Source organism: Crassostrea angulata, chromosome 6, assembly GCF_025612915.1.
Source record: "Crassostrea angulata isolate pt1a10 chromosome 6, ASM2561291v2, whole genome shotgun sequence".
In the NCBI taxonomy this organism is placed as follows: domain Eukaryota; kingdom Metazoa; phylum Mollusca; class Bivalvia; order Ostreida; family Ostreidae; genus Magallana; species Magallana angulata.
In genome coordinates this window covers 52,105,412-52,129,986 of record NC_069116.1, presented here as the reverse complement: position 1 = coordinate 52,129,986, position 24,575 = coordinate 52,105,412, and the positions used below count along the sequence as shown (strand labels likewise).

Genomic DNA, 24,575 nt, shown 5'->3' with positions numbered 1-24,575 from the left:
AAAGCGTATTATTACCTAATCAAAGGGATTTTGTTGTTTTATTACAAATTAAATATTTGCGTCTATTTTGAACTGCCAGTCAATAGACTGCGATCTATTAGGCCGCCGGTCAATAGACTGCGATCTATTAGACCGCCGGTCAATAGACTGTGATCTATTGGACCGGCAACGTATATCAGAACGCGTGTACGTTATAATGTTACATCCTTTCTCAGGGAATGTATATTCCTTTACATAGACGCTGTTTTAGTACTTGGTGAAACCAAATTCAATGTTATCAAAATGGAGCATCAAATAATCAACAGTTTTAAAGCCTCATATAAGGTAAAATACTATTTAAAATCTAATGGGTTGAAGAATCCTCCTTCTTTGTGTAAACTGATATTAAATTAAGATGTTGTAATGCATGCAACAGATTTGGTGCATGTAAAAGATGAAAAAAAAACTTTGTATATTGCATAATGGCACGAAAACCATCTGCAAATTGTAAACACTGAAAACTAAAAAAGGAATTAGGTAATAAAACAATTATCTAATGCTTGAACAGTCAATAGACCAGATTTTTTTCCCTTGGTGCAGGGAACAGCTCAGTATGATCTATTGCCCTCGGGCGTTGGCCTCGGGCAATAGATCATACTGAGCTGTTCCCTGCACCTCGGGAAAATATTCTGGTCTATTGACTGCTATAGCATTAAATAATTGTATACTATTGTTCTAAATACACAACCGTTGTGTAGGTTACCTCCCCTTACTTAGATACACATTACTATTTGGCGCTATTTTTCAATTATTATTTTTCAATTTTCAGCAATAAATAAAAATATTCAGATGTGTAAGGTGATGCTTTGTATTATTCATTTGTTATTCTAACGTTATTTTACAAAATAGGCTCAATTTAAAGCAGAAATATTTGGGAATTAGCGATTTTAAATTTGAGGGCAATATACCTCCTTGACGACGGACTGAGACAGAGAGATATCAGCCCCAAGGGCGATACAGCCCTAGCTTTTGGTTGCTGTCTCATTTAGTCCAAAACACGTGTATCAGTGCTGATTCACTATTAGGTATATGACATTTACATGTATCACAACACAGATATTTTATTGCATGGAGATAATATTTAGTTCATTTATGAAATAGAGAGATTCAATTCATGTCATGCGTCGCGCTGAAAGTTTTTGTATGTATTGGAATGCCATCACCGTTATACTCGTATCAATAATCTTCCTGTTTCATTGGGAAACAAAAAACCTGACAACAAAACAAAAACTTCTGATGTGAAAGTCTTATTTGAATAAGCTTTTCCCTCAATCAAACACTCGAATGTTAAAGCTAAAATATTATTTATATTTACCTAGTATATTTCCTACGGAAAATTTATTGTCAAAATATAGAAACAGACTGAAATGTACAGGCCCCGTTTATTGATTGGTCGAAACCTACAGCGACTTAAGAAAAAATCCCGGACTGCACGAAATAACCATATGATAATGTCAGACTCAAATTCCCATTAAAACGATTTGGCTCTTTATTTTAGCTAACGTACTGATGTACATTAACATAAATTAGTGAATTTTACTTACTTTTTACAATTGATTAATCAATTTGTTAAAAGAAAGACGAAAGTATTAACTAAAATGTTTTATTTGATGATTCATGTGGGTTATGAAGGTAGCGATTATTGCATAAAATAATTACATAACCCGCGTTAGCAGGTTATGTATATTTTCTGCAACGTCGCCATCTTCATATCACGCATCGATCATCAAAGAAAGCAATAATTTTTATTGTTTATATATCCCTTATGGTCTGCCGTAAATTAAAGTATAAAGTGAAAAAAGAAGTTAAGTTAAAAATTCCGAGAACATTGATAATGTATTGATTTTAATGCACCTTTATTTTATGTGTACATTGTACATGGGAGTGACATAGAAAGCAGCAACTGCAAGGTTAAGTATAACTTGCATGATGTGCAACAAATCTAGATTATTTCAGGGGAGTGCTTTACTTACTGCAAGATAATGTTCTGAGAGACACATATTAAATTAAATCAACGAGAATGTAATTTACAAAATGTTGGAACTGTACTCCAGTTGACCATAAATACTAGTGTATTTTAAAATATTTTGTCATGTTTTTTCGTTCACTGCGCACGTTGTCATTTTTTTTTTAATTATCATAAAATTAATATATTTATCAACATAGCACATGAAGATTATTTATCATTACTACAAATGATTTGTAAAAATTAACCCGAATCCAAAATTAAGAAACATGTAAGTTTTGACAGGAACTATAATTTCGTGTGGAAGGTTTTCTAGAGAAGAATGATTACATGTAAAAAAAAAAATCTTGCATTTTTGAAAGTTCATTTGCATATATTAATTTACATTTGCAAAATATGTTTCCTTATATGAGCACATTTACATATACTTACATTTGCAAATATGTTTCCTTAGATGAACCTATAGAATAGCGAAAACGTTCAATTCTGTATGAACTTTTTCAAGACGTCACAATGATCATAGCACGCGCTTATCGCTTGTCGCTTGGATTATTCTAGTAAACATTTATCTCGGTAATTTTTAACAGTTCTGAACGATTTGTCTTTTCAAACGTAAATATAAGTAATAAACAGCAATGTTATTAAAAGTTCATCGGCGTATGAAGTTGGTTGGTAAGTGATCAAATCTACTGAGAAGCCCTTCGGTCTTCACAGGATTTGATCACGTGACGAACCAACTTCATATCCCGGTGAACTTTTTAGATTGCCGTTTATTTCTCAATTGCAAATATGCTTCCTTATATATACCTAAAAAAAATTCTGTATGAACGTTTTCGTGACGTCACAATGATAAACGCACGCGCCTATCGATTGACGATTGCAATATTGTAAACGTAAAAACACCGTTTTATGCCGTGATTCTGAATGGTTTGTCATTCTCAAACGTAAATATAAGTAATAAACAGCGATGTTAAAAATTTTACTGGGATATGAACTTGGTTCGTACGTGATCAAATCTTTTTAGAAGCCTTCCGGGCTTCACAGGATTTGATCACGTGACCAGCTACGTTCATATCCCAGTGAACTTTTTAAATTGCCGTTTATTTTTTACCTATACAATATAGCGAAAACAAACGTTGAATTTTGTGTGAACATCCGTGACGTGACAATGATAACGGCAAGCGCTTATCGCTTGACGGTTGCAATATTGTAAACGTAAAAATACCGTTACATTAATGATTCTGAACTATTTGCCAGTCTTAAACATAAATATTAGTAATAAACAGCAATGTTTAAAAATTCACCGGGATATCAAATTGGTTGGTACGTTATCAAATCTTATGAGAAGCCCTTCAGGCTTCATAGGATTCTATCATGTGACCAACAAAGTTCATATCCCGGTGAACTTTTTAAATTGCTGTTTATTTCTTAATTAACATTTTAAGAAAAAACCATTTTTATGGTCGCAACTCTAATTTTAACTTATAATATGTATTTAACATATTTTGTAGGTATTGTTTCACTTTCAAAAATCAACACGCTCCGGATCCTTTTTTAAAGAATTTGGTTAAGTTTCATCGTAAAATCATTCAAATATAACAAAACTCTGCAAGAATTTTACCTTTCAATCCTTCTTTCTAAAATGTTACACTTTTGATCCTCATGTTTTATTTTGTCGTTCACATACTGGGATTATATCTAAAAAAAACTGCATTGCATATATAAAAAGATTGATATTCTCAAATAATTTATTTCAAATTAGATTGTTATAGGGGTAAAAAAAAATTATAATGCAAAAAGGTCATAGGCGTCAGAACGGCGGGCGGGGGGGGGGGGGGGTATTTATATGCCTAGAAGTTCCTAAGATATAGATAATAAGGTCCTTTGAATTCCTTACTTTGATTAAAAAGAATTAATGACTTAAGGACCTTTGTCAGTTTTCTTGAGAAAAGTTTAAAGAATTTAGTTATCACCATAACCCAAATCACACGGTGACACTTCAAACGATATTGCAGTTGTTGTGACTATATGCTTATACTATCATCAAGAGAAGAATTATATTATATCAAATGTTACGTATGTATCCAAGGATATGTAATAATATTTGATCATGGTAAACCATTATACACAACAGTCGAAACTTGTGAATATTCTATCTTTACTTGTTTATTTTCGCGTTATAATTATACATGGTTCAAATAAATTAAATTACATTATCACCTAAACAAGAATGTTTTCATTTTAACACTCATTACCTACTTAATCGATTTCAAGAAAAAGACGCATTACACCTTTACTGTTTTCAATATATAAAGTATAATTTCCTTCTTGAATTGTACGTTTCACACGCTACATGTATTATGACAATTACAGCACCCAATCTACACATGTAATTCAAAACGTAAAAGTATAATTAATAATGATACATCATTTTAACCTCTCTTTCATCAAAATGAAAAAAACTATATGAAACACGTGTCAAGTATTGGTTACATCCCTCTTTACGTGTACAGAAGTTACAAGTAATCATGCAATCAAACCTCTAAAAAACGACTTCAACTCTCTGTTTTAACGAATGCACTTTTAAAATTGCATCTGACCTGCCGTATTTCTTTATAGAACATAAACATAATTCATAAATTTTTAAATAAATCATGGGGAAAAATCATTTCCCTCTTCCCTGTATTTGTTACACTGATATTGTAACAGTAAAATAATACCTACCTATGAAAATGAAATACATGATTGTGTGTTTATCTTTTTAAAAAATTCTATGTACACTCATACACCGTTTAGTATATTGTTTAACGTATTCATTGTATTTCTTTTTTTCCTCTAAGCATCTTCAAAATTTACATTAGAACAAACCACGTTGTCTTCTCAGATAAATAAGAGGCGACACAACAAGATCTAGACAATAGATAAAAAAGCAGAAGAAATGATGAAGGCTACAGCCAGACAATGGTCATCTTTTGTGATGGACGATGCACTGCCCCACAAAGATAAAATGAAGAAAAAACTTCAAAACATACAAGAATAATAGACGAGGGTTTTTTGTCTATAATTGTATTTCCTTCTGCATTGGAGATGAGGAGAGAGAGAAAAGGCATTTGCTTCTTCGAAGCTTGCTTAAGACCTAGAGAAAGAGCCAAATTTGATTCGTTGCAATAAAGTAATATTCAATGTCGCACTTGAACAGCATTACTGTGCGATGGAACTTTTAGATGAAATCCAGGACAAAATTAAAAACAAAAGGTTCCAGTTTCGAGCGACTGCAGAAACTGGGTACTGTTATTCCCGACTGGGTCCACACCACTACGAAAAAGCAGTGCAGCTATTCCAGAGAGCCATATATAGAAGGTATAGCACCAGAGAGGAATTTACTTTGGGATTTTCATCTTGCATTTACTTTACGCAAACAATCTCATACCTTTCAAAATTATAAACGAATGAAAAAACAAAGAAGCCGCCCGTCCTTCATATGAGATTTTGAAATTTCCCACTGACGAATATTGTCGTATAAAAGCAAGAGCATGGTGTGAGATGAGAAAAATCTTAATGAAAGAAAAAAAATGTTCGAATTCATACAAACAGACTGATAGGAAACAAAGAAAAGGGATGAAAAACAATGTTTCGAGGAAGCAATGAACGTGTGACCCAAAGAGTACATGTATTTCGATCTGTAGGAGTATGGTTCACATCATAAGTACATATGAGCTCTAGGTAAATCAAAAGAAATGTTAGAGAGATCTATACAATGAAGAGACATGACTTTTAATTGCAATGCATCATTTTGCACTGAGTTTAAAAGTATGGTGGAAACAACCACTCCAAAGCTAAATTACAAAAGGAATTTACAGTATTCTTTTTCTATGGATGAGAAAGGTCAATCAAATGACATAGGTGTGTCTAGTATGCAAGAACCCTCAGGCTCGCTGTCTCTCGATTCAGAACAAGCTGGAAATAAATCAATATAGCATAACGACGACAAATTCAACCGAACCTACAAAATATGAGAGATCAAAATCAACGGATTCGGTAGGTAAGCATTGCTTTCATTTGCAAACAATTAAAGATGGTACTATAAGAGATGTTAAAAATTTTACCAGTGCTTACAAAAACTTTTGCGTTCAGAAGTCGGCAAAAGATTATTGTAACATTAATTCCCGGTAAAATATACAGCTTTCCTTTGATAAGACCCAGAAATAACAAAATACTTTATATAAAGTTACCTTTTTATATTATAATGACGAAAGAAATTCAGAAATATAAAGATTATATACTGATTTAAACACTTTTTTGAAATAAGGTTTGACAAATATACCGGTATTTTGAAGTTTTTTTTAAAATTATAGTCTGTCCCAAGTTATTGCTTCCATCACTTTTCGATGATTTTAATAATCATTTTTCACTCATAAAAGTTCACAGGAACGGAAACAAATTTCTTACGGAGATTTATAATGGGAAATGTTTACATCTTTTCTCCATTTGGAAGTACTGGGGACACCTGCGACCTCGCGCAATTTTTCAACGTTATCGTCCGGGCTTATTAAATCCCCGTTGACTTTCTATTTTGGAATGTGCATTGAAAGCTGATGCGGTAGAGGGGGCGTTTAAAAACAGATAATCTGAACATTTTTCATATCAGTGGATGAACATAGTTTGAACTCAAAGGTATTTGTGATTATCGAAATATCCAGCGAAAAGTGGTGGAAGCAAAAACTCGGGACAGAGTATAATTTAAATATGTACGAATTGATTTATCTTGAAAGAATAAACGACTACAGTGTTGGCGGTATCTGTCATGGCTTTATTATGTTTTCAATATTTCAACATGTGCATATGATTCATGAGTTTTATAAAATTACAATGGATAAGCGCCGATCCTCAATATGGCATTTGGCGCTGAAATTTAGTCATTATATATGATGATAAAAAGGAGCCATGTATTGCTGGCAACCCTGGACGGTGAACAGAAGTTGCCAGCGATGGCTTGTTGCAAAATTCTGCCAAGTGGATTGCGGGACGCGAGACACGGAAACCGCAGTCCATCCGCCAATCAACAGGCGGCGATTTGGCGAACAAGACATCATGCCTTTTAATGAAACGCAATAAACAATAGAAACAAATCAATTCAATTCAATACTTCAAGATAAGTAACAACGACACAAACACTTCAAGTCTTTTTCAATCATGACGAATAGCAATAAGGTTTTGAATTAGCAAACCAACACTTTATGGGGATGCACAATGTCTCCAATACACGTGCATCCAATTGGGAGTTGCGATATTAATAGGGAATGGATAGAGAAGTTGAAACGGGTTGATAGGGGGCAGTAGGTTTGTTCAAATTAAACAAAGTTTTGGACAACCATAAACAGATATCGCCGAATGAAATGCACAGGTAGACATTTTGTTTTGTTGTCAGGAACTTAACGAGGGCAGTTTTTATGGTATTTGTAAATATGAAATTACCAAGTTTCGATAAATGAACATAATCTTGGAATAACTTCGGCTGGTTGATATCAATATCTGGATGACGTATTAGTGCCCCGTTGTGCTTCTTACAAACAAATGACCCCAAAGAGCTATTTATTCGTATTTTGGCCTGCTCTGCTGCTATGCTTGATATCATGTGCAGCCAATATTTTCGGGGAAGTATGTTTGACCATACCAGCAAAGTGTTTGACATTTTTTGATGTAAAGAACCCATGAGTGGTTTCATTTGTAATTGAAGTTTTTTATGTGACACAAGCCCAATACTGTTACCACCGCAGTGAATGATCAATACACGAAGTGGGGTGCCATGCTCCTGAAGCAGTAGTGAGATATGATCTTCAAGTTCTTCCCATTTTAGTCCGCCCCTTCCTGACCAATTCACAGTGACATTTAAGGATTCCAGAGACAAATCTGAACCGATTGCTGACTGATTGCAGTAATCCTGGGCCCTCCTTATGATTGAAGATCCTACTATCCAGATGTGTGAAGAGCCTGTAAACTTATTAATCTTTAGTAAAGACTTTGATATTACAATACTACTGTATTAGGACGTATATACATGTAGGATTGAAAAGCATTAGAATGCCACCGACCCTTAGCTTTAATTTCCTGCTCTGGCGCCCCTTGCATGTATAAATATGTGGCTGCGCCTATTCTAAATGAATGGGACTTAAATGTTGTAACGTCAAGCCTAAAAAAATGACAGTGATTTTTTCAAAACTTGATTAAATTGATAGTAAGTTAAGGGTGAATCATCAATATGGCACAAAAATTGCAATGTAACCGTGCTTGTTGGACGTTGTTTCAAAAATGCTCGCAGATTGTCAAAAAGCATTTTATTTTCGTTTGTCGAGTTAATTTGAATTGTTATACCCTTCCCTATTTGGTCTGTTTCAGTTTTATCTAGTATAATGGTGATGCATGACGTTGATATGGATACGTTGTGCAAAGACAGTGCTGAATTGCAGGAATTCCCACGCGTACTGGTTATCTCACCTACCCTTAGTAAGGCAAAGTATGCAAGTGTATACGCAGTGGAAAAAAGGATCTGTTCGTAATAATTACTACAAACATGTTGTAAAGAAGCTACGATTTTTTTTTAACAGTGGGAAAGTTATTGGACTTCTAGTATCTTTTTTATGTTTGAGTTGCTTAAAACCGAGTAGTAGTTTTTTTACAATGAAAAATTGACATGGATCAGGAAGATTGCTTAACTTCAAGCTAAAACTAATGCCCGCTAAGTAAGTTTTGGCAGTTGAATATGATATACTTTTAGATGATAAAAATGCTATAAAGTTGATAATTTGGTCAACAGATGGAAGCCAAATGTTCTGGATGTTATACAGCCCTCTAAATTGCATGAATAAGTCAATGCCCTTCTGATAAACAGTTTGAGTGTTTGGAGCAACTGATGCGTCCAGTAGTTTTTCTACTTCCTTTTCAAATGGTTCCAAAATTCCGATGGAATTTGGCATGGATAGTAATCCGCATATGGGGCCAGATTTCTGAACTTTTGCCACTGAAAACGAGATATAGCATCAGCTATAGTATTTGAAGGACCTGGTATGTGCACACATCTAATTTGAATGTTGAACCTGAGGAGCTGAAGCAATAGAGGTCTAAGAAGGGACATAACTCTTGATAACTTTGATGTTTTTTGATTAATTTTCTGAACTACTGCGATGTTATCAATGTGCATTATAATTTTCTTAGACTGCAATTTGCTACCCCAAATTTGAATTGCCAGCGCTACTGGCACTAACTCCAGGTAGGTCAAGTCTCTACGATCTTTGGATGACCAGTCTAATGGCCATTGAAGATAGGCTCAGTGTGAACCGAAAATTACCCCACACCTAAAAGAGCCAGAGCTGTCAGAGGATATGTGCAATGTGTCCCCATTTGACCAGTGCATATCGGGAAATAGTGTGGTACCATTAAATTCGGAAAGGAATATTAACCAGACCTCCATATTCGTCTCGTAGAGCTTTAGATATTGTAATGTAGTGATTTTTTTTGTATCCCTGCGAAAGACTGTCGTAAAATCGTCTACAAAACGCCCTACCTGCAGGTATTGCCTTCGTAACAAATGCTAGTGACTATGGTGTCCGGATAGGGCCATTTGCGTTAGCGCGACATCGCGTTCAGATAAACTATATTTTTATTCATATGCATTGATAATAAATGAAAATAATATATATATTTCAAAGTACATTTTATTTATTTTTCATCCATGCTTGCGTGCATGCCTACATATTTCAGCATGCGCAGTCTGACATTTCCGGACACGACTTCCTACTAGATTGCGAAACTTGCAAAGTTGCGTTAGCGCGACGGCATGTTGTGCAAAGTTGTGTTAGCGCGACGGCGTGTTGTGCAAAGTTGTGACATATATGTCCTTCACGACGTCATGAACGTAAAGTCACTTCTCCCTTTCATTTTGAATGAAATTTATATCAATTTTACTCGATTTTTACAATATAGATCGATTTTAATTTTTTAGAAACATCAACCTTTTGTAATATATAATAAACGAGAATGTTATTTTCTACTAAAATGACATAAAAATATCATGGTTTTTAAATATCTTTTAGCCATATTTGTGTGTGAAAAGGCCGTTCAGAAGCCTTAATTTGAGCATAATGAATAATTATCGTCCTGTACAAAAATTAATTTGCTATATATTTATACTTAAAAGAGAAATCTTTCCCCTGACAAAAATTAATGATTTTTTCAAACCTCATTTATCATAAAAGTTTAAGTTATATGCACTGGCATCTTTTTACAGCAAAATAATATAAAATTCTAAAAAATACAGCTCTTATTGCTTTAACTTTATTGCGGTTATCATCTCTGAGAATCATGCAGCCTTGAATGTGGATTATATCAGACAAATGTGAAATAAAAATAAAAGACTGGTTTGAGCTGATATATATTTGTGACTTTGAGTTTCTTGCGATTCTCGTGAAACGGAGTCGCACGAAAATAAGAAAGTTTAAAGTATATCATACCTAATATACATTCGTTTTCCTTTTCAGTTATCCCGGTTATGAGTACGAAAACATCATACAAACCAAGAAAAAAATTAAAAAATGAATTATTTAGTCGCCATTTCCAAAAATTGAATTATTCAGTCGTCATTACCTCTCCAACCCCCCACCCCAGTTCTTTATCAGAATAAAAAAAAAACGGTAATTAATACATGCAGTTTCTCGTAAATTGTAAGAGTGCATTATAATTTTATTATTCCACAAATTACAGATATCGGAATGCACACCATGATTCACATTTTTAGTTTTTATCTGAATGACATGAAAGTGTTATTCCTCTGCTATGAAACAAAATGCAGAGTATGGTTTTCAATGTTAAATAGCGGTATTTGCAAGTCATTAGACCGTTTTCAGAAGTGTCGTACTCGAAGTTTCCCTATCTAAGATTTTTTGAAAGTACATATATGTATATGAAACCCTGGTAGAAGTCTATTATAAATTTTGCGATAATCAATTATAAGAACTGAATGAACAACCGAACTATCACGATGAATTTGCAGTTTATTAGGGCCTGAAGTTTTGAAGGGATTAATGGAGATAAATTATGTCTTGTAGAAACTTTCAAACATACGTACCATATATACAAACACATGTATTAATTATTGGGGGTCGTCTTGGCCGTCATGCAATGGTTTTGTGATGGTTTATTTGTACGTAGATACTCCTACCTGTACACATACTCGAACAATTATGTACATTCATCCACTTTTGATATAAAGCACAACTTTCAAAATTAATTTGAATATTTTTGAGAAAAAGTTGTTTTAAGGGGGGTGGGGTGTAATTAAATCTACGTATTCTTTTTCAGATATTACTTTAGTAAAAAATGAAACGACTATCATCATTTTAACCGTATATATATAGCACGCTAGGCACTGGATTTGGAGATCCCTTCAATACACAATACACAATAAATGCTTACAAATTCTCACTGGAAATATACTCATTTAATTTGTAGCAATGGTGTTTTTTAACGAATGTCAACAAAGTAAAAACAAATCAAGGTATTGATTTACAACGTACGTCGTACATGTATATAATTTATTTCTTGAAAGGTTTACTTTCACAATTTATCACATACGTTGATGTTTGAAATGTGAATAAAATTTTGCAAGCAACTTCTCCAATCTATTATACTAGTCCAGTGCTAAACCCTAAGATTTAAAAATAATTAACGAAAAGACAACTTTTAATTCTATAATAAACATCTACAAATATTTAAATTACATATACACATGTAGTTGGAAATTTAAAGTATTCCAATGTGTTTTATCACTTAGTTGTCGTAGTTTACGTACAAAATAATTTTTGAACCTAATAGAAGAGCAAGTTTTGATAATGACATCAAACGGTTGTGGTGCATGAAACAGCCATAGCAAGCACACATGAACGAAAGTACAAAAGACGTATAAGATGTTAAAATGTTTCAAAACACTTGATTTTAAAGGTTTTTTGGCCAGATATCAGACACTTTATCTTTTAACAAGATTAAATAATCCAGTATTTTTTACAGTATACCACTACATGTATAAGTCCAGTTAAATTAAGTAAACTACATTTGTATACTGTGTAAAAGTTGCATAAATGTAATTAAAAGGAAAAGATGTACATAAAAAAGTTAAAGTGCCCAATTCCAAAGAAATGATATGGACGGTACTTTGCACTTTGATCTATATACATGTAACCCCCCCCCCCCTCGAAAAAACTCATACAAAGACACAAAGTCAATTTGGTTGATACAACAAGAAATAATATCGAATTCAGTATATTTTCAAAGAATCTTTTGTTAACATGCTTAAGAATATCTCATGATTGTTCTTCAACAAATATATAAAGATACATCTAAAATACTTTTCAAAGACAAAACTGCATCATCAAAAACGTACAGTTATTATACATGTATATACATATTATGTTCTTGCATATAAAAGACAGTTGCCTTAAAATCCATTCATAGTTTTCGGTAAAGGTTATCGGGTTCACTGCGCAGACTTATTACTTGAACGAAATTATCTGTGTTGATACTATATATAAAGTATAAATATTTAAAGTCCCACATTGACGCTATGCTATGGTAATAGAAAACAGTTATACACATGTCTACGCTTTTCAATACAATTATTGATTAACATTTTTAAAACCTAAATATCCATCAAAAACAATTTTACATCTATCTAGTTATTTTCATGTAAATACAAGAATCAAAATAGAAAACACCATAATCAGAAGATTTTCACAGCTAATATGAAACGTACGAAAACATGAAGTATTGGGCTTAAAGTTTGATAAAACTTAAAGTGAAAAGTTCTTAGTGATGTTTGAATATTTTTCTATATATATTTGTTTAAAATGTCGCAGCATACATGTAACTCCCATTCAAAAAACTAAAACTGAGCTATCAATATGTTTTCATAGTCAATATTAATCTTGTGAACAAGATGGGTGATCCTGCTTGTCCGACAAATTGCCAGATGATGATGGCCTGATATACTAAGTAGATCCAACAACGTGTCGGAAGTCTTAAGTCAAAAAACAAAAAAGGTGAAGAAATCAAATTTCAAAAAAACTGTTTATCTACGCTAGGCACTGTGCTTCTTCCGTAGTCAAGGGTTTCTGATCCGCTCTGCCACTTTTTGAGAAGCGGAGCGAATCAGAAACCCTTGACTTGGAAAGATGGGCACTTTGTTTTGTTAAGGTAATGTTTGCGGCTTACGTCTAGAAAATGCATCCAAGTTACATGATAATTTATTCAAATTCATAAAGTCTTTTTTATCAATAAATTCAAAAGATTTTGTCCGTCCCATTGTAGAACTACTAGTATTAATGGTCAAATTTTATTTTAAACTGCCCATTGAATAAAGTTGCAACATTTTATCAAAATCTACATCATATTTGGGGATTGGGGAACGTTTGAGAGTGATACATGTATATCCTATAAATGTTCAATTATAATATTGCATTTATCATATCAATCGTTTCTTGTAATTTCCAAGATCAAACGAAACACTCTAAATAAGATTTGATAATTTGGTCCGATTCCGCTATATTAAAGGTAAGAATAATTTGATTTTCAATTTGCTACAAGATACTTTTTTTAAATAAAAAAAAATTGTTTACTATAACCAAATATCTTGGCAAAAACAAAGTTTTATTTTCTAACAATAAAAGAAAGAGTCCACTTTATATGTAATGATCACAGTGACTATTGATGAATACTAGTACATGTAATACATTCGTTTGAGTGCCCATTCGTAATCAAAGTACTGAAGTACTGAAAGGCGGGCTCTTTTGGTGTGTCTTTATGCATATTGTGTAGTAAAAACTGAAAATCTCTCTCTCTCTCTCTCTCTCTCTCTTTCTCTCTCTCTCTCTCTCTCTCTCTCTCTCTCTCTCTCTCTCTCTCTCTCTCTCTCTCTCAATCCCCGTTTCTTCACCGCGCAGCAAAGTAGTTCATGGAAATTCATGCGTATTGTATGTGTCCAAAATGCATAGTAATGTTTTAAAAACACGTTATTAATAAGAAAACTAAAAAAGATAGACAATTCATTAGAAATTAAAAAAAAGAAACAAAATGCCAACACTTTTGACAAAACGTGGCTCTTTGTGTAACTATTTGGTATAGCGGAAGCTTTACCTTGACGCTGTTTGGTTTTTTGTTTATTTGTGCTATTTATAGTAACATTGGCGATTTGCCTGCCTATAGCATGTATAGCCAGGACTCTGCTTTCAGCAGAGCCCGGCTAAAAATAATATAGATAATGAAACGCCCTTTTTTTTATAAAGCATAACTGCACTTAAGGACATTCAAAAATTGAGAATAATAAAATAAATTTTTAAAATGGGCATATTTCTTTATACGGTAGAAATTGTCAAAGTCTTAGCTGCAACTTTATGTAATTACCCAAATAAAAAGTTCATATCTATAAAGTACGAAGTCGTTTTCGTAGGTGGGTGTCAGAAGACTTCAATCTCCATAGGATAATAAGGACACCCACTTTTTCAGACTTAATACACAGTTAGCGCATGTTTTTCTATTGTTCTCCTGTTAATGATAGTTGTATATTTATATATATAAGCTTTTGTTAACAGGAAAGCAATTATAGACAAACATGCGCTCATGGTTAAACAGAGGAAAAACTCATCACAATATTAGTACCACCCTCCATGCATATTTATGAATCTTCTCTTCAATCAAAGGCAGACAAGTCTAAATTCCAGATATTTGCAGACCAATAAGAGGGGGGAAAAACAGCAATTTAATTTATTGCAACGCAATTTAAAACCATTATTGTGATTATAGTACCGCTACTCTAATTTTAGACCACTCATCACAATATTAGTTCCACCCTCCATGCATATTTATGAATTTTCTCTTCAATCAAAGGCAGACAAGTCTAAATTCCAGATATTTGCAGACCAGTAAGAGGAAAAAAAACAGCAATTTAATTTATTGCAACGCAGTTTAAAACCATTATGACAATAAATTTCTATTGGAATTTTACCAAACTTTTAAAAAAAATTACTTGAGGTAAAATTTGGCAAAGAATTAACGCAACAAGAATGACCGAAAAAGACCCAAAATACGGCGATCAGGGTAGTCATCCTTTTCTGATCTTTTAATTGTAACCTAATACTACTTTTATTAAATTTGAGAATACTGTTGATATTATTATTAAGCCTCATATGCCTTTATGATCTTTTATAATTATGTATCAAACAAATGTTTCTTCTGCTTCTGGGCAACAGCAATAAATCCAAGGATACAGTCATGAAATCTGGGAAAATTAGTGGAAAAGACAAGAAAAACATAACGGCATTGTAATCCGCACTTCGAAATAGAACGCGCACTTGTTATATTCCTTGAACATTGAGAAAATCCCGCGTAAAAACGTCAAAAAGTTATGACGTCGCAGTGACTTAAAGTTTTCTGTTCAATAGCGTCGCAGCCAGAGGGTAAATTCAAAGCATTTGGCTGATTTATTCGAAAAATTTGTCATTTGCGGGCTTGTGAGGAAGGAATGTTGCGCTACGTAAAGAAGCCAAAGCTCAGCATCGATATAACCCCAATTAATAAATCTACCGTGTGATTTCGGGAGCGTTTTAATCGGAACTGTATGTCATAATTTAACCAGTTCAAATTAGGCGAACGTTGGGCAGCGGTGCGAATGGTGTTCATATATTTGAGGATAGCTTGGGTGTGTTCAGGTATCTTGGTCAGATAAATGCTGCTGAACACGAGAAATGCATTTGTCCAGGTTTCAACACAAGTAATTTAAATTTGTTTGTGTTTTGGCTGGATAACCAATTCACAATTGACAAAAGCTAATTGTTGTTGGGGTTCGTCATAAGGTTTGAGGGGTAACATTTTATGCATGTGGACAAATTCATTGTTGTAAATAGATTGTCTATACTCTGTCCCGAGTTTTTGCTTCCACCACTTTTTGCTTGATATTTCCATAATAGTAAATATCTTTGTACACAAATTATGTTCATCCACTAATATAAAAAATGTCCAGATTATCTGTTTTGAAACGCCCCCTCTACCGCTTCAGGTTTCAATACACATCCCGAAATTGAAAGTCTACGGAGATTTTGCATTGCAACAGCCATTAATAAGCCCGGATGATAACGTTGAAAAATTGCGCGATGTATTCCGAGTGTATTCCGAATGGAGAAAAGATGTAAACATTCCCCATTATAAATCTCCGTAAGGAATCTGATTTCGTTCCTGTGAATTTTTCTGAGTGGAAAGGGATAATTGTTCAATGAAGATATCTTAGATATATTCCCTTTTAACGATTTCAACTGTATTTCTTTCACAGGTATGTGTAATTTTATTAAAAATCATCAAAAAGTGATGGAAGCAATAACTTGGGACAGACTATAACAATCTGAGGTGCATGGTTACCCAATGCATCTGTTATGCTACATAGCATAAAAAAATATGATATATGTATATAATACATATGTACATATTCGATATCGGCAGCGTCTAACGGATCGATAATTGCACGCGCAATAATGACGTCATTACATTATTGACATTTAAGTACCCGCGCTTATTGATTTAGAGTTATCACGCTTGGATAAAATATTGGTTAATAAAATTATTAGAGTTATGCCGCTTGATTTATTCTTCTTCGATAAATGGCATTAAATATAGCGATAAATGTAATTAAATTTTAAGTTCTCCTAGTGCCTCAGTTAATTAGTCTGGCCAAAACTAGCCTGATCTTCTAACTCTTTATAAATCTGTTTATTTTTTTTTTCTGTTGTTTCGTATCCGTTCTGGTCTTCCGTACATTAAAGATTTCTAAAAAGGTACCTATAGTGAAAGTAGGCATACTTCCGAGAACAATGATACATTAGTTTTGATTAATGTGCACCTATATTTTGTTTGTACACGTCATTTGAGGAATGATATAATAAGCTCAACTAGAAGGTAAAGTATTAGACCATTAATATTATAAAATGTTACTTCATGATATGAAACAAAATTAGGTTAGTTACAATTGTACAACGTCAATGGAAGAATTGAAAGTAGCATAAGACTTGTAAACAAATACAAAAGACATCTTAGTTGGGAAAAGCTTCGTAAACCATCGTATGCACTATATAGTTTATATGACGGGTATATATGTACTCGATCAGGTAAACTGTATTTTTCAAAAGGTGAAACTGTACCCATTTGATTACATCTATCCACAGGGGCTCGTCCCGAAGTTTTTTCAACCTTTTATATCTACCACCTCTATACAATAAAATACACAACTTGTGTATTTTATTGTATAGAGGTGGTAGATATAAAAGGTTGAAAAAACTTGTGTATTTTATTGTATAGAGGTGGTAGATATAAAAGGTTGAAAAAACTTCGGGACAAGCCCCTGTGATCTACCGTATTATATATATATAATAATAGCCTAGCTGGCACCTCAACTGCTTGTAAAGAGTGTTACACCACACTGATACTGTGGAAAGAAAAAGGCATTTTGGGTAAAGCTATTTAAAACATAATTTTAAAAAAATTGTTTAAGTTCAAATGTCACGCTAGGACCGATGCAGAGGCGGATCCAGCAATTTGGAAAAGGGGGGGGGGGGGGGGGTTCCAATTGATGAAAATCAATAGGTGCAAAATTCATTATTTGTCAATAAACAAGGCCTTTTGGACGTTTTCCATGCGTATACAATTATATTTAATAAACTATATTTGATAAACATTTATCTCGTCAATGTCTTTTTCATATCTATTTTTAATATCAGAGTGCACTGCATTATTGAGCGTTTTGGTTTAGGTAAGGAAGATTTGCATAATTTCTGGCCTTAAAAAAACCAAGTCTCCAGCAATGAGAACGTGCGTCTATGCTTAACAGAAAGAACCACTAAGAAACAATAAATAATTCAGCCTGATTACGACAAGCTATTATGATTTTTTTGGTAATCTTTTTTATGTCTTTGATGTTTAAATTCTGAACTATCTATCCATTTTGATTTCCATCCATTGCTTTCTTAAATAAAGGTCTAAATGATAGGATATGACAAAAACTGGGGATAGTTGATCTGCTGAATAGATGAAACATGTGTAATGCAAATGTACAAGCAATATAGTAGTCCCGGGGAAGTTGATGTGACCTCTGTCCCCATAAGGGCGCGCCACATCACCCGGCACTAGTAAAGACAGATGCGATCATATTCAGGAAAGTTTTTAAAAGTTGTGTATTTTCATAATGGTTTACATATAAACCCCTTACACGGTATTTTTGTAACATAATTTCAGACTCTTGGAAGAAAAACAAAAAAAGGCTTTCTTTTGTGTTTCATGTGGGTATGAAGGTAGCTAGCATTCCAGAAAAATAGCATAACCTGCATAAGCGGGTCATGTAATTTTCTTTGTATTTTTCGTATGAAACGATGTAAAACTTTTCTATTGTATTTACTTAAGTTAATTAACTAAACAATACATTTGAAAGCAGCTTTTAAAAGTAAAACGAATGCGGTTACTCGTACTTGAACGTCGTTTTACTCGATGGCTTGTCAGTTCAAAACTGTATGAACTATGATCGATTTTTAAAAAAGAAATAGAGCAGAAAATACATTGTAGATGTTATTATAAATCTGTGTTTTTAGCGATACTTTTCATGGAAGTGAACACCGGATGCTGAAGGGGATTACTTTTTTCCGATAAAAAAATCATTAGGGTTTTTTGATATAAGAAAAAAATATGTTGTATAAGAAATTCCTTAAATAATTATATTATTAATGATGTTATAAATGGGAAAAATTGCCTTTAAATAGATATTACAAGTTTAAAAAAAATCATATGTCCCAGAGGAAGGGGGGGGGGGGTTCCAAACCCCACCCCCACCCCCCCCCCCCCCGGATCCTCCAGTGCGATGTGCCCCAAACCTACCTTTGTCTAGCTTCACTTACTTTTCAACGTAAATATGTATGCACTAGTGTTTTATGAATACAATAATAAAATTGTCCCCAAATGATTCGAAATTAAAAATGTTGGATGGAAACCATGCACACCCCCCCCACCCCCCCCCCCCCCCCCCCAAAAAATGCAGTATTTACTGGTAGGAAACTTACAATAGGTTGCCTTCTTTTACTGAATCACTATTGACATATTCATAATACATCCTCTTATGCTAAGGTGTGAGAACTACATAAATGGATTAGGGATGTACACATTAGCCGTGGCTTGCGGTGATGTTCATTCATAATCTGACTGCCCAGATGAAATTGTCCAGTCTCATTGCAAATATTTTTTTTGAAATTGACACACTCCGCGACATCGTTCATTTAAACCGCATGTGTAACTTACACTTGAGCTTAGTTTGAACGACTTTGAATTTTTTTCATATTTACTTTGCTTATGAAGAAGGAAAAATGATTAACATGCCCCCTTCGTCCCTCAAAGACCTAGCTAAAAGCACACTTTCACGTTCAATTGCATCAGGCCATGAAATCTCCAGTTCAATTCTGTAGTAGTTAACAAAGTACGGAGAACATAATTATATAATATGTAACACATGTTGGATGACACATATATAAGGAATAAGGAATCATTATTTGAGTATTATGAGGTATAATTTCATAATATTTAAAGAATGATTCCTAATTACTTATATTTATATCATTTTAAGCCATCGTACGATTAAATATTTTATTATGAATAAGCAAACCCCGCTGGCGCCTCAATTTGGCGTCATTTGTATTATGGGTTATATAGTACAAAATCGATACGTAGTGTTATCACCGGCAAAGACACTGGAAAATGTAAATATATAGACATATGAACTAAAGAGACTGGGGTGTTAAAAATGAGCCATACGTTTATGACGCTTTAGGAAGTTAAAGTTTTTGAAATAGGTTTGAGTTAAAACAGCAGGCGTCTTGTGATGGTCATATTTAAGTTATCACTCGTCCGAAAATTGGAAAAAAAAGTACATTGTTGTTCAAACTAAGCTAAAATGTAAGCTACCTTTGTTTAAAAACTACAAGAACGGCGTCCCAATGTCAATGTAAACAATGAGAATACATACACATATATCATAAATATCATTCACGACTTCAACCTCTCTCACATACTTTATACATACAGTAAACCAACTTTCTTTGCGGTGATTTAATTTTGCGATTTACCTGATATGAATTGGTTCGCGGTGATTAATGTTCGCGATCAAGACGTAGATTACATACACAAAGTTTTATACACCAGAGACATTTGATAGGTGCCTTGCGGTGAACCTCTTGTGAAACTTTTTCACACGCGAATTAAAGTCGGTGATTAGACGGATCGCTGATGAATTCACACAGTGAGGTAGATTACGTGTATCTTAATAGTACAGAAATAAATCATGCAATTTGAAACTCTACAAATTACTTCTTAGATTGTCTCTGACCTGCCTTACTTCCTTTTAGAACGATTATGATTAGATTTAATAATTAATTAATCACAGTAAATATCATTTTCGAAAATATAGATATGTCCTAAGATATTTATGCAGCCCATTTGGACGAAAAAACACATAACTGTGAATGAAGTGCAATTAAAATCGATGCATGAAAGTGAAACTATTCAGGACATCTTCATTAACACATGTACATTATCACTTTTCCGTTGGAAAAATTCAAGGGAACAATAGCAGTTTTCTACCGGAGATTTAATATTGGAAATGTTGACATCTTTTCTCCATTCGGGGGAACTAGGAATACCTTGCACAATTTCCCAACGGTATTATCCTTGTACTTTCATTTGTGTTGCAATGCAAAATCCTGCTGACCTTTTATTTTTAGTTGTATTGAAACCTGACAATATGTACTCTTGAACCTATTAGTAGTTAAGTAAACTAGTATGGCTTGACGTTTTGTTACTATAATTTCAAATTTACAATTAAAAAAACCACATTGTCTTCTCAGATATGTACAAGGCGACCCGACAAGAATTAGACAATGGATGAAGAAGAAGAAGAAGAGAAGATGGAGGAGGCCAGACAGTGGTCATCGTTTGTGATGGACGATGCACTGCAAAGCAAAGAAAAGATTAAGGAAAAACTTAAACAGCTACAAGAAGATTTAGACGAGAAAGTTGATGTGAAAAAAGAGAATGTACGAAACTTTAACTTTATTTCCTATCTACATTGGAGATTAGGAGACAGGGAAAAAGCATTTGATGCTTTGAAGCATGCTGAAGAGCTAGAGAACGAACCAAATTTGATCACTCATTGCAACAAAATATTATTTTTCAAGGGGCTTGAAAAGCATTACCGCTCAAAAGAACTATTAGAAATTCTGAAAAATTCTAAGGACTTTAAAAGCATAAGGACACAGTCTCGAGCGACTGCAGAAATTGGGTACTGTTTTTCTCGACTAGGTCCACAACACTACGATAGAGCAGTGCGACTTTTTAAGAAAGCAATTGCAGGTATGGCACCGGAAAGAAATATTCTTTGGGAATATGGACTTGCATTGACTTTACGCAGACAATCACATATCTTTCATATGACAAAACCAGAACAATTTAGACCTGATGAGAAAAAGAAAGAAGCCGCCAATCTATTATATGAGATTATAGAACTTCAAACTGACAATTGTTGTCGTATAAAAGCAAGAGCATGGTGTGAATTGAATAGAATAATATTTAGATCTAATTTATTTGAAGTAATAAACAAAAACAAGAAAGAAACGGTGAAAATAGATCAAAAGAGATGTTTTGAGGAAGCAATAAAGTTGTGCCCGAAAGAATACTTCGTTTTGGAGAAATATGGCGTATATCTAAGGTACACACGAAATCTAGAAAAATCGAAAGAAGTGTTAGAAAGTGCTATGCAATTTAGAGAAACAGCGTTTTCAAGGCACCATTTGGCATTGACCTTAAAGAAAATGGTAGAGGTGGCCACTCCGAGGCCAGCTTGCAGTAGAAATTTACAGCATTTTTATTCCATGCCAGAAAGACAAGATTCAACATACGATAGTGGTATATTTAGCATGACAGAAGGATTTGAATCATTGTCAGTCGTTCCAAAACACACGGATTGTACAGGCAAATCAATACCTCATGATGGTGCACAATTGCAAATGAAGCAAGCTAGTTATAAACCTAAGATTCAAAGATCAAAATCGTCTGGTTGGATGAAACAACACAAAATCCGTTCGGGGAAATATGATACTACATGTACTACTCCACATCATTATCAAACTAATAGTACTAGTATTAGATATTTTTCGATTCCAAAGCTTGACAATTCGTCAAAGTCTCCTTTAAAGTCACAATGCAAAACGGATACCGTAGACAGGAACCAAATTCATCAAGAGTCTACGTGCTTTCAGGAACGAAAGATTGTACCATTTTATCGGAACCAATCACCAGCCAACATTGAGAAGCAATCTTTCATATCCGCGAGGAAATCGCCAAGATCAGTATGTGTGTCTCCGGGTAATCCGTTATTGGCACAAGCAGTTAAACACCTTCAAAGAGCTATTGAGATATGTGAAGGATTTGACGTTGCAAGATATGAATTAGGGTTAATATACCGGATGCTAGAAAAACCAGACGAAGCTCTGGATTATTTTTCTTTCATTACATCAAACAACTGCGGAAAGCCGTCAGAATACCCAATGACTTTAATCAACGCATACGAGCAACAGTCAATTTGCAAGCTTCATTTAAGTTATAGAGAAACTGACCCTAAGAAAAAGGAAGAACTAGAATTTGATGCAAAGAAATGCATGTGGAAGGCTCTTTCTATTATATCAGCAGTCATTGGAACAATACCATTGTTGAAAACAACAAACCAGTGCTTTCCAACACTCAAAAAATTATTGCAAAAGGGAGAAAAATCTTCTAAAACGATCAAAGAGCTTGCGAAACTACACGAACTAATGGACTATAACGAAGAAGCCATAACATTTTACCAGCAAATCGTTGATGTGGAACGCAATGATTCAGCAACTATTAAAAAACTTGCACAAAACTATATGAAGGTCGGAGACTTTGAGAATGCTATTCGGACTTCATCCCTACTCCAGTACGCAAAGGATCCTGACATTTCCGACAAATCATTTTTTGTTGATACGTGCATAAAGGGAGCATTGGATTCGTTGAGAAAACCTGATTTGGAAGAGGCAAAAATAAGATTTTTAACGGCTTACAGTCAAATTTTTTCTCATCTCAATGTGTCTGTGACCAAAGAGGAGGACGATGAAAGTCCGCCGGACATTCTCGTTTTACACAACTGTGGTGATGATGGTTGTTGTTACCAGAAATATGTTAGGTCTGTGTTGGAGTCATTTGTGAAGTTAAAATGTGTCGTAAATGACGAGGATTGTCTACCAGGTTGTCGTCAAATGGTTTACCTGAACAAAACAATGCTCGAATCCCGCTGTATATGTATGATTCTTCACGAAAGTAATGATGATGTAAATACAGATGAATTCTGGGATCGAACATTGGAAATAGCGTCTGTGAAACATCGAGCAAAAATTCTCCAAATCAGGACAGAGGGGGTGCCACCGGAGGATCCAGGGTGTAAAGAAGTAGTCCTGCCGTGTGATTGCCGTGACACTGTCCACAATGATAGCAGCCAACTTTTGTTGCGAGGGGAACTATTCTCAGAGATGCTGGTCCAAATGTCGCATATGTTTAGAGAGAAAACAATTTAAAACAATCGAACATTTGAAATACTTGTATATTGTAAGTTTGGAGGGTTAAATTAAAAGATGATCAAAACGTACAGACTTAAACAGACTTAATATTCAGTCTGTGATAATTGGAAGTTTAAATGCAGAATGTGATATGTCATATCAATGATTTATGATCATGCTTAATGTGAAGTTGACAGATAACTTATTTAGTTGTTACATGTACATATCATAAACTTTGTCAATAAATGAACAATGTACGTATGTGATGTAAACATATTTTTCAGTTGAAAAAATACTTGCACAATGATATCATCAATAATAAAATCATTTTAATAATAATATTTCCTGTACATTTTAAAGAAGCGATGGTCACACTGTTTAAAATGATATATGCATGACTGATGTACATATATACAGGGTAGTCTGACAATCACCGTTTAAATGAAATCCATATAATTGCATTATATTGCTCGGTTGTTTTAATTTATCTGTTGATTCAATATTATAGTTGACTTTCATAATAAAGAGTGATTTTGTCAAAATATCATAGCAAAGACTTGTGAGTTTAAAATCCATTTAAAACTTGTCAAAAATGGTCGTAATTCTTTTCTTTTTCCCTGTAAAAAAATAAACTAAAGGATTGACGGAAATTCGTTTTTACAAAAGGCCTGAACATGCAAAAGGTTATGAAATTTCTTTAATTTCGGTTAAAATGTTTTCTTTCAAACATTCATATAAAGCTGGTATGGATATCATAATGTCTATGAAGATCACAGGCACGTGTCTGTGATGTAGATCGGGATTTAGGATCACATTTTTAAAGAACCGGGCTGCATTTTCCTTAAGCACGAATTGACGGGCAACCCACACTTAAGCTG

General features: G+C 33.8%; 1 protein-coding gene across 1 annotated transcript; it reads left to right on the top strand.

The window, feature by feature from the left end:
- The first annotated feature begins 16,858 nt into the window (after positions 1-16,858).
- On the top strand, positions 16,859-24,240 carry LOC128189813 (uncharacterized). Its single transcript, XM_052861578.1, has 2 exons — positions 16,859-16,993; positions 20,974-24,240. Exon 2 carries the CDS (start codon positions 21,007-21,009, stop codon positions 23,713-23,715), a length of 2,709 nt encoding a protein of 902 aa, XP_052717538.1. The 5' UTR covers positions 16,859-16,993; positions 20,974-21,006; the 3' UTR covers positions 23,716-24,240.
- The last annotated feature ends 335 nt before the right edge of the window (positions 24,241-24,575 follow it).